General features: G+C 30.4%; 1 protein-coding gene across 1 annotated transcript in view; it reads left to right on the forward strand.

Moving 5' to 3' along the window:
• The window catches only part of mRpS22 (mitochondrial ribosomal protein S22), a 107,473-nt gene extending 96,169 nt beyond the window's left edge, over nt 1–11,304 (forward strand). The window contains exon 8 of the mRNA XM_085815017.1: nt 11,096–11,304. Within this exon, the coding sequence (XP_085671143.1) occupies nt 11,096–11,203 (108 nt within the window). The 3' untranslated portion in view covers nt 11,204–11,304. The remainder of the gene's footprint in view (nt 1–11,095) is intronic.
• The last annotated feature ends 1,242 nt before the right edge of the window (nt 11,305–12,546 follow it).

Consider the following 12,546-nt stretch of genomic DNA (forward strand, 5'->3'; position numbering starts at 1 on the left):
ACCTTAGTTTGAGGCTTCTACTGAATGGACACTTAAAAATTTTCCAATCATCCTGGAGAAATGTGGCTGCAGAAATACTCCTTGGAAGGCATCTGCTGAAATGACACCTATGATTATCCATATGAACTGAATGATTTCAGAATCATCACAGTGAACTTGGTTGTGGAAATCGCCACACAGTTTGACCTGCAAGACAGCTTGTCTATACACTATGAGAATAGTGCATTTTTCTCAAAACAGTTTTTCTAGAAACAGCTATCAATCTCTGAATAATAAACCACATTCTGGTATCCAGTGTTTGTATACTTCTCCAAGACCATTGACATAAACATTGATGAAGAACAGCCCTAATGGGATGCAGGGAACTGACATTTGAATGTCATTCTTTAACTTGGCAACCATGGAAACCAGTTGAGGAAGAAAACCATGTCTATCCAATGCATGTACTGATGCAGGAAAGGGCCCATAATGAGGGAGATGCACCCACTTTCATTTCCTTTTTGTTACATTTGAGAATCAATTCATATCTGAGGCTCTCTGTCTGAGCAACCTTCAAAGAAAAGTTGATTTCTCCACCCAAATTGAATAATTACAGCTTAAAACAAAATTTAAATTCCTTTACAGCCAATTACCTGATTTTCTAAACCCCTGAAACCAGCCAGATCAGTAACCTTAAAAATGATTGATAATCCCCACAATACATAAAACATCTCCATGAGATGTTAAAGAAAAGACAAAGTGGTTGGACTTCCTTTGGAACATCCCTTCCATATTCTTTTCCTCGAAACATCTGCTGGGAAAACTTTGTCCTTATTCTTTACCATGGTCATCCCAAAATTCATGAGCTCTAAGAAAGCCAACACAGACTAAAAGGTTAAAATATCTGCTAAGTTTTTAACTTCCAAATATATTATCCATGTTACACTTAAATCTAACAAATTCCACTTAATTTAAATTCCTTAATACTAGTCATTAAATTTTGTAAACAAGACATCAACATTTCAAGTTACAAGATTTTTAACACTAGCAATAAAATAATTTTATTTATTTCTAGATACAACTTTCGTAAATAATTCTATTTTTCTGATACAGTATAAGTTTAAACAAGTATAATCTCAGATACATTAAAATTTTTAAGATTAAAATAATGCATTTCTAACTAGATGAATATACTTAATATTTGTCTAGATTTTGCAAGGATATACAGTCACAAGTCGTTAATTCGGACACCCATAATCCTGAACTCAAATCTAAAAACTTTCTGCGCATGCGCCACATTGACACATGCGCATAGGCGTTTACGTGTGCACGTAAGACCTTTACGACTGCGCATATGCGTGTGCGCAAGCACAGAATACGTTTTCGCGTGCACGTTTAATGTATAACGGACGGTATAAGCTAAAATGATCTATTTCAGAGTTAATGTTGATGATTGCGTTGTTCCTTAATCTTCGAATTGGATGCGGCTTATTATTTTTTGCTGACTGTAAGAGCAATTTTATAAAAGTAAATTTGAACTTTTGATTATGTCAAATAAAATTTCCGATGCTGGAACTCCCAAAGGATCTACAAAACGAAAGTATGTTTCGATGTCCATCAAACAAAAAGTGGAATTGCTGCAAAAAATGGATAAAGACATGAAGAAAGTGACAGAGAGGTTAGTGAAAACGAAAAAATTTCGATTGACAAGTTAGTTGGTATTCTCGGCACAGCAATTACGGGACTTGAACAGCGGAACTTTATAACTGAACAAGAAATTATGTCTGTTTATAGAATTAAAGAGAAAGTATTATCACATAAAATGAAGCAACTTAAACAACTTACATTGAAAGAAATGTTTAATAAAGTAAACAAATAAATATTAAGCTTTTTTTTTTTTTTTTTTTTTTTTGTAAATTTTGATACCCTTTATATCATAATTGTTCTTTATTTCATAAATTACGGTTTCATATTTTTAATTTTAGAATTTCTGCGTGCCATCTTACGAGATTTAAACTGATGATCTATAATCCGGAAAAATCGATAATCCGGAATCGCCGAAGTCCCGACGAGTCCGGATTAACGACTTTTGACTGTATATAGCAAATTAGTTATCAGACAAAATATTGATATTAAAAAATTTTAGTATTTTTTTACTGAACATTAAAAAGATCCATGTCAGTTTTGCATACAAAGAGTGTGCAAAACTGTACATCTCAGAAATGCAAATTGGAAAGAGTTTGATAATCTTGATATAAGATAATTGCCAAGCTTAAAAAAATCTCTTCAACTGTTGATAATATCTTCTACATTCTCATTCTTATAATTTCTTGATTGGTTTTATGGATACATTTTTATTGCAAAATCTTATTTTGATTTAACTGGCTTTCTTTTTTATATAATGGCACAAATGCCTCACATTCTATGACCTGTAACAGAAACTTTCATTATCCAGTTTCTTCTTGCGAACTTTCATCTTCACTATCGTAGTTTGTTAAAAGTGGTTGAGACTCTTCATATTTTTTATTGCGTTAAAACAGGGTTCGTACACATTTCCTTACATGAAAATTAAGGACTTTTAAGGGCCATCAAAGAAAAAATTAAGGACCTATCAGCAAACAAAAAAAAAAAAAATAATAAATAAAATGAATAGAATAAAGCAATTATCCATACAACCGACTTCATGCTTGTAATTTCACTTTAAGAAACTAACAGAAGTGTGTATTATGCACTATTATTAAATTCAATTTAATACTTACCATAAAACAATTTTGAAAATTAAACTAACTCCCTACAAGTTATGAAGTAGATAACATTAAATTAGGAACATAATTTCTTGAAAAACATGTATAAGTGTATTTTACACTAATAACAGTCACTATTTTAGAGATTTATATGATTATTATTTAACTTATTTGATATTTATTTAAACACAGTCAACTACTATTATAATCACAATGTAAGAATATTTTGCAGATTAAAATAACTGATTTGTAAACATACAATTTATTTCCTTGGTTTTTTGAAAGATACTATAATAATAACCTGTACAATAAAAGATACAAAACATTTGTGCTTTTTTTAAATCTGAAATCATTTCAGCTATTTTAACATCTAATTTATTTATGTCTATTTCCTTTTCTTAGACTATTCTTCTACGTTCATTTGCTTTGATAAACAAATCAATGTTCCTGCTGGTCTCAGCTTCATCTGCTAAAGCATCTATTTCTTCATTAATATCTTTAATGTCCCTTTGAAGAAATTTTTTCTTCTGCTTCATATAATCAATTTCTTCCTCAATAATATTTCTTTTCCTCTTTGAATTTTCAGATTTAGTTAAAGATTTTTGTTCATCTAAATACTGAACTTCTAAATAACGAACTCCACTTCTTCCAGAAGCTGCTGCTGATCTCATTTCTTTATTAATTTCGATATTAAGAACACCTCCAGAAAATTTTATGTAATCAAATACTGTGCGTTGAAAAATGTATGATGAGTCACTTAAATTTTCAATTTCAATTGCTTTATTTACAGAGAAGCCCCTTTCCACAGAGGCCTGTTCATGTGACAAGATAAGAATACTTGTCACAGTGAATACTTGAATAGTGAAAATATACATTTTTTTTACTATATATATGTATAATTTATTTCCTAAACAATATTGATTAATTGATTATATTATCTCCTAAGTTTAATTAAAGTAGATTTTAAAAGAGTGAATCCATACTGGTAAGTTATATTTTGAAAGATGTATATATATATATATATATATATATATACAGCACAAAGTCCGAGATCCGGACATTCAATATCTGGAATGATCTAAAATCCGGACCTCAAAGCCACCACCAACCAATTTTTTATGGCTTTTTTGAAGGGAAGGGGTATGCTTTACGCATGCACATTACATTTTTTTCCTCATCATAAAAAAACATGTCGGAAATCCCGATTCTTAATCTCAGTTTGGCGCTAAATAAAATATCTCATTATTAAAGAAATAATTATTTTAGCATAAATTTGTGTGATTAGTAACTTGACTCCATAGCTGCGTATCTGCTTGGCATAATCTCATACCGAAACATTTGTTAATTTTACACCCAACTAATATTTTATATCCTTGATGTCGAAATCGCGAATCATTATTTATTGTATTTTGCTTTCATCACCGCATGTTTATCAACGGATGACAACTTGAGTGATGAATCATGCAGCGACGCCAAATAACAGAGTATTATCTGATTACAGATTTAAGTTTAATGTGCTAAAATGTTGACAAGGGGAGATTTAGCAGAAATTTCTTTCCTTATGCTAAAAATAGATTTTGTTAATGATACTCATAGGACAAACGATTATATTTAGTGCTATTTGAATTAAGAATAACTGATTTGTTATTCACATAAAGCCAGAACCAGCGCCAGATCTCGCATGGCCGCACCAGGCGGCACAATTTAGCGAAGTTAAATGGAAGTTTTTCATTGCGATGACAATGCCCAATCATCAATCAAATAACGGAGGGCGAAATCTGTAGTATGGTTCTAAATCCAGAAAATACAGCTACCGATAGTGAAGAAAGTAACAGAGAGGTTACTGAACGAGAAAAAATTTTGATTGACAAGTTATTCGGAATTCTCGACACAGCAATTACAGGACTTGAGCAATGGAACTTAATAACTGAACAAGAAATTATATGTCTATAGTATTAGTCTAAAGTATTAGCAGAGAAAACAAATCAAACAACTCACATTGAAAGAAATGTTTAATAAACTAAACATATAAATATTAAGCTCTTTTCTTTTGTAAATTTGGATACCCTTTAAATCATAAATGCTTCATTATTTCATAAATCACGATTTCCTATTTTCAATTTTATAATTTCTACGTGCCATCTTAGTAGATTTAAAATGATCTAATATCCGGAAAAATCTCAAATCTGGGATCGCCGAAGTCCCGACGAGTCCAAACCTCAGACTTTGTACTGTATAATTATATATATATATAATACGGAATGTATATTTTCAGTTAAACTTCTACCCAATAACTTTAGTAATTCATGAAAGTTAATTTTGCGTCTAGTTAATTCAGGAAAATTAGTTTCAATTAGTTGTTTTCAGCTTTAAAAATATTAAAAAATTTTTAATTAGTTAGTTATTTTCAAATAATAATTGTATCGCCATTAGCAAAAATTATGCATTACTATCAACAACATAGGTTTAAACCAAATACTTAATTGTCTATTGAAGCTTCAAAACGTATTTCCGAACTTCACTTTTTCTCGGCTAGCGTTACCGAATTTGCCCTTGGCGACCTAAAATCAAAATGGAGCCAACAGATTTCCCACGAAATCGATAACAGACCCTCTGCAGAAATAAACTCAGAATCCTGATATCCAATACATATAGTATGTGCAAAAGAGAATAAACCCCGTAGAAGGTGATAAAAAATTAATTTATGGCTTAATTGAAACAAACACAGAAATTAAGTTAAGCAAAACCATGTAAAAACAAATTGAAATGATAAAACGAAACTTAATTTTCATGTGAATTTTCAGCGCTGACTCTCCCATTCTAAAAATTTCAATTTGTTTCAGACAAAAAACACATTTAAGGATTGCCATCCATCAATATCCAGTCTTTGTAGTCAGCTTGATGAAGCCACAATTTATTGAAAATGCACTTTCCAGGCATCTCGTTCCTATTGGCGTCGGAAGGGTTGTGGCCTTCCAGGTTGGAATTGCTCTGAGTTTAGCAAATATTTTCAGAATCCCCCCCCTTTTTTTTTTCTCGAGCACCTTCATCATCACTTTCGCCTCTTAAAGAACTTCCGGCTTCACGCTTTTGTCACAATCTGCCTAAATTTATGGATAACACCTGTTTTGAAAGATTGCGTGAATAGCCAATCAGACACCGATACTTTCGTACGGGTAGCTATTTTTTTTTTTTTTTTTATTTATTATTTTTTTTTTAATCGTTTGCAACGCAAATCCGCCAACAGATTGAGCAAGAGCCGTGTAATTTTAATTCCATATTCATGAGAAATCGTAATTCACTTTTAGAATGGCAATCATTAGAAATGATAAGAAATGTCAAATGAGCAAAATTAAGGACTGTTTATTCATTTTGGCCAAAATTAAGGACTTTTAAGAACCAAAAATCATTTTTGAAAAAATTAAGGACTTTTAAGGACCGTACGAACCCTGTAAAATGTTATTCAGCTGGACAATACAGTATGCAGATGTGACTGTATAAGATTTTCTGGAATATTTCGCTTGTATGTAGAATTCACGAAGACCTAACTTTGATAATGGAATATCTAACTTGTACACTGCATTATATTTCTTCATTTTATGTGTCCTAATCTTTTATACTCCAAGATAAACTATTTTTACTGAAATTGTTTCATTATAATTATTTGAGCTAGTAGTTAAAACAAATTCAGTTAGCTTGTGAGCTTTTAAAATGTCATTATTACTTCTCATGGGCATAAGTTTTGCAAACAGCCTTAAAAATTTTAAAATATAACTTCCTAGTTCCGAACAAGTTTAGCTGTTTTCATGCACGTGTTTTAGTCTTTTCCCTTTCTACAAATATTGGATGTTACATAGCATGCGAGTTGCAGGTATCTATTCATTTTGTGATTAAATATTATATTTCATACATCTTGTAATAACGACATACTCAAATTCTTCTTTAATATCCATTAATTTTTTACGCTTTGTAGACTTTTATACCTTTCTTTAGTTATTTCTATTCTTTTCCACGTTTTTTGGAGTAAGCCAATATTTTAAAGTTTTTTTAGAACAGGGTTTCTTTCTGACATTGAGATTTTTTCGCGACCTCCAGGACACCATAATATTTACAAAAATTTTGTGGGATCCCATAAGTATTGTGCAAATCCGACACACATGTGAGTGAAACTGTCAATTTTTTCACTTGTACTGTAATATACTATTGCAATTTTAGGTCATTAATTTTAATTTCTAATTTTAAGACATAGAACAATGTGAAAATTTTAAATAAGTAACAGACGAAATGAGAGTGTCACGTGCAAAGCAAGGAAAATGAATATTTATATTAAAAAAAGAATGCGTCGAAACTTTTTTTTTCTTTGTATGTATTGTCTATCTACATTGTGTAAAAATCTTTGATAATTGTAAAATTATTATAATAAGTTAAAGAAATATAAAAACTGCTAAAATTTTTGGCGAACCACAGTTTAAGAAACCCTGATCTGGAAGATATTAAGCAGCATTTTCTCATCTGTGCTTATTTACTTTTCCATATCTTCTGGAATGTTTTCACATCTTATTCCTTTTCTTATCTCTCAGCATAAATTGCTATTTTGAAGTCTTTAACTGTTATGTTATTCACATTATTTAATTGCATAACAGTGAGAATACATTTTGAGGAAAGTTCTCTAACTAAAGAATTAAGGCATTATCCTATATTTGAGTTCCTGATTTCTTGCTGCAAGAGGTTTTCTACTGTTAACAAATATCTTACCCAGTTTCCCCCCCTTCTATTGCATGCACTATCTTGAGGTATTTCTTGAATCTATTATTCCCTTTGACGCGCAGTGGTCGCATCCTGAAACCACCAATTTTCGAATTTTTTTCTCCTCTTCCTTCGGAAATTTACGAGTGAAAATAAATTGATTACTGATCTTTGATCTCTAAATAACACAAAATGACTACAGAATCATACATGTTTTAGGTCTTAGTACTTCAAATCGGATGCCTTTTAAAATTCGTTTTCAATGAGACAAAATAACTTTCTTTTATTAATATAAACAACGTTAAATTTCAAAAGTTATTCATCGCACATCATGATTTCTATCATAAACAATCAAAAATAGTAATAATTAAACTGCATATATTAAAAAAAACCTCTATATGTATGGCATTTGCTTTGTGGTTTCATGGCGCGACCACTGCCCCTCAGTAGTCGCGCCTTGAAACCACTGCTCTTCACAATGGTGTTTGCTTGCTTCTCAAATAGAAATGTTTATTTTTACCCGGATATAGATAAGGGGTTTTGAAATCACAGAGTTATTTTATTACTAAACAATACATGCACCTGCCCAGTAAAAAGGTCTTTCTTTTCCAGACACTTTTCTCTGACCTCAACACACTTGCTCCCCAAGCTAGTATTGTGATTTTATAAATTAATTTATTTTAATTTTAAAATTTATTTGTGATTTTATAAATTATTTTCTGTGGTTTAAATTTAATGTAAATATACTTTGCTGTAATTACAAATAGAAATCGCATAAAGTTTTATTTAAATTAAAAATATTTTCTGAATATTTTGAGACGAAATACGAATAAAATAAGTATGAATGGGAAACGAATGATCCATACCAAAGCCAAAAAGACCAAAAAAATATTTGTTCTTTGAAAAAAAAAAAAAAAAAAAAAAAAACACCGAGACGTCCTTATTATGTAGATACTTGTACTTTCCCTGCTATAGAAAAATTACATAAATGTTTATTTTAAAATTTTTTCTGATGATTTAGTTTGTAAAATAATGTAAAATATATATATTATGCAATTCTTACATGCATTTGTTTTAAAAAATTCGTAAATTTCGTCATTTATTGGAAACGCGCACGGAAAAGGGTAAGTTTTTTTTCCTAATACCTAGGTAAGTTTCAAAGTCCTAGATGCGCGGTGGTTTCATAATGCGACCACCACCCACAAAACAATGGGCAAGAGTAGATTTTTTTAAATTCATATATTATTTGTCTCTACGATCATAATATTCAATTTCTAGAGTTTTTAGTTAAAAAAATTATAAAAATAATATTGTGTGCGTCAAAGGGTTAAGACTCCTTCATATTTTTAATCCTAAATTTCTTGGCTTATCTTACATAACTGCTAATATGTTACTCATTGAACATGAAAGGATGCTTTTAGCTTGAAATTCTCCCCCCCCTCTAATTTTTACATGTTTTTCACATGGCCCGGCATTTAAAACATGTTCTAAACCTTTATCTTCCAGAACCGGCTCAATTCTAAATATCTAAGCAATTCACTTGTTTTTTTTCAATTCATATTTCCTAATAAGTTTCTATTATGCAGCTATCAGCAATAACGAGTAATGTTACTTCTGGCATACTTTTAGTATTTTGTCATATTTCTTCAGCCCATAATGCTACTGCTGACTTTCATAAAAATGCACAGTACAAATTAAATTTACTACACAAATTCTTTTATACTGCATCAACTGTATTTTCATAACACAACAAAACTACTTAACCCGCGAGAACTCGCACCGGGTCTGACATTTTCATTCAACATTTTTGTTACTTTCTTCTTATCAGATTAAGCCAGAATTTGGTGTAGCTGTATTTAAGGTCACATTCTTTCAGAAGGGGAAAAACTAGTTCAGCTCTAAAAATATATTTTGAGATACAGGTTTCGGGGGTATGTCATACTCGTCCTAATCATAGCGTCAGTCAGACCTTTCCTTTTTTCTGTCAGATTAGTGAATTATGACGTGCTATTTGAATTACGAGGAAGAAAATAAATATTTTCAACACTTTATCAAGACTGTTTCTAGTGATAATGAACCTATATTTGATGATAGAGTTGCCTCTGAAGGAGCATTGAATACTGTAGCAATTACGATTCTTACTCAATTACGAAATTGAGATAGAAACAGAAGATGAAAGTTGACTGTCAACAACCAATTTTTATATTGGTAAAGATAAAGTTAAAAAATGACATAAGAAAAAATACCGGCAAAATGTTAGGAAACCTTCAAGGAATATAATTAGCAAGCTTCCAGGTAATCAGCTTATTCAAGACATGTCGCTTCTCCCGTAGATGTATGGAATGTTTTCTGTGGTGCTGAATCAGGCAGTATATTTGTCCAAAAAGCCTAAGTATAGTTTGCACTGCTAGATTCTAGAGTATTTTATATCTGGAATATGGAGATTTATGCCGGTCAGCAACTCAATGGACCATTCAAGATAGACTAGCTCGAAATCCATTGTGATGTGGTTGATGACACAGCTTTTCAATTCTAGACGCCAATTGACAATTGGTATACGGGATATGAGCTAGTGCAAGAACTTTTGAAAAATAAACTTACAATGGTTGAAACACTTAGACAAAATAAAAGAGAAATACCGCCTGGATTTTTGGTGAAAAAGGAGCTATATTCTTCAGTCTTTGGATTTCAAAAAGAAACAACGATTGTTTCATATTCTGCAAAAAAAGTAATTATGTTATCCACGATTCATACTGATGATAAAATAGATGAAACCACCATGGAATTGAAACAAAAAACGAATATCATCATGCTTTATAATCTTACGAAAGGAGCTGTGGGCATTGTTGACGAAATGGCTCCAGCATACACTACAGCAAGGATATGAAATCGCTGGCCAATGGTTATTTTATTTTACATGTTGAATGAGGCTGTTATTAATGTCAGGATTTGTTGATGTTCATGAAACATCCTATCACACAGTTCAGAAGGAGACGTTTCTTTTTTAAAACACTGGAACTCATTCTTTCAGAACAACACAGAAACCATAAGCCTGAAACTTCTAAGGAATTGGAGATCTATAATAGTGAATCGCCTGTATAAAATCTCAAAGCAAATTATAAACGATGTGCATTTCATCCATGTAATAAGGATAGAAAAATGAAGATTTATGTGCCAAAAATGTGAAATAAGTCTTTGTTGAACATCAGTATGTAGTTTGTCGAAATTGTCTTTAAACATGTATGTATGCATAATTAAATTTACTAAAATTCTTTAATGTATTATTTTGTAATATTAAATTGTGTAAGGTTTTCTTATAAACAGTATTAATTCATATTTCAATAGCAGAATTAAACTGGGGTATGAGATACCTGGCGCGAGTTCTTGTGCTCGAAAATGGGTACGTGTTTTCGCGGGTTAACTACTGAAACATAATACTGTACAATTTAAAAAATAAACAACTAAAATTAAGATTCATATAATTATGAAATCATACCACAAAATTTATATAGGAAAATAAACCAGAAAGAAAAATATTTATTTATAATTTGCCAGTCGGGTGTGTTATCTCATATATATATAATTTCTTTGCTTTTGATATTTGTACTTTTTCCCTTTATTTTTAGGACTATATCAACAGAAATACTTCATCTGAAAAGGCCAATTTAGAACTTGCATTTCAAACTTACTTAGAGAAGCAAACAAGTGCTGAGAAAGAAGAATCTGTTAATTAGTATTGTTTAAAATAAAAAAAAAAAAGTTAAGAACTTTTTTTTTTAGTTCAGTAAGTTATGTACATAGTATATTTATGAAATAAAACTTTCTTATCGCTTTATGTATGCATTAAGTAAATTTAAATTGGGTATGTGATTGATGTAAAATTAAATCGTGAAAATATTTTTATTTTTCGGGGGGGGGTGTTCTAATGCATTGGATTTCTTAGAATACTACATTAAATTTTGTATTTTAGTGGCAGGATTCAAATTCAAATAATTTTAGTAAAATTAAAGCATTAAAATTCAGCATAATGATCAAATTTTCAGTCTTAGTCATATTTATATATATGTACATATATTTTAAATATCTGTGCGATTTATATTTAACAGACTTTTTAAATGTTTTACATAAACAAATTCATATAATTGATAATATAATAAATTCCCTTCCAAGGCATTTAAAAAATTAGATACATCACCTATAAAGTAACCATTAAGCCATAATTTTAGCAGAACTTATCAGTGTATTATATACTTATTCCATACCTTAAGTAGATTATTCAACTACATCAAATATGTATAATTTCATCTTATGAAGAAGACCACCTCAGAAATTCATCCAACATTAAAAAAATTCTAAGTTATTCAAAATTCAAAGTTAAAAATTCATCCAACATTCAGTAAGAAATCTGCACAGAATGCATTATTGTGGTATTTACACAGACAAGAAAGAATGTAACAAGAAAAGCGATCCTTCTCAATAGCTATTAAAAAGATATTTAAAAATATACTAATTATTTCATCTCTCTGTCTCACAAGTGCCTACTTAATATGCTTATCATCTGATTCGATTTCCATCAACATTTACTCATATTTAAAGCTCTGACCTATTTCACTGAGCTGGCATTCAATGAATATGAATACAGTAAACTCCCAATTAATTAAGCTAACATTGGAGATGGTATCCACAGTTAATTCAAAATCAGTTAATCAGCAGTTTTAAAAAATACATAAAAGAGAAAAAACTTACAGTTAACAAAAGATATTATTAACAATACCTATATTTTAAGCAGTTTATTTTAAGGACTATGTATATTTGACTATCTAAATTAGCTTTAGAAAGAGCAAACTTAAAACAACAAAAGATGCTGTTTTGATGTATTTCAACAACAGTCGATGAGAAACAAAATATTAATAGCTATACACTTAATTGCACATGTTTCTGACTTAGAAATTTATTTATTTACTTTCTTATTATTTCTATCTCCTGGTTTCAGTCAGTTTCTATCCCCCTATCAGTTAGTTAAATTCCTGTGTTTTGGGTACTTTTTTAGTATTATATAAGACAATAACTAACCCAC

The sequence above is a fragment of the Stegodyphus dumicola genome, chromosome 4 (genome assembly GCF_044657685.1).
Source record: "Stegodyphus dumicola isolate Sdum_Otavi_A_Nest chromosome 4, ASM4465768v1".
NCBI lineage: Eukaryota > Metazoa > Arthropoda > Arachnida > Araneae > Eresidae > Stegodyphus > Stegodyphus dumicola.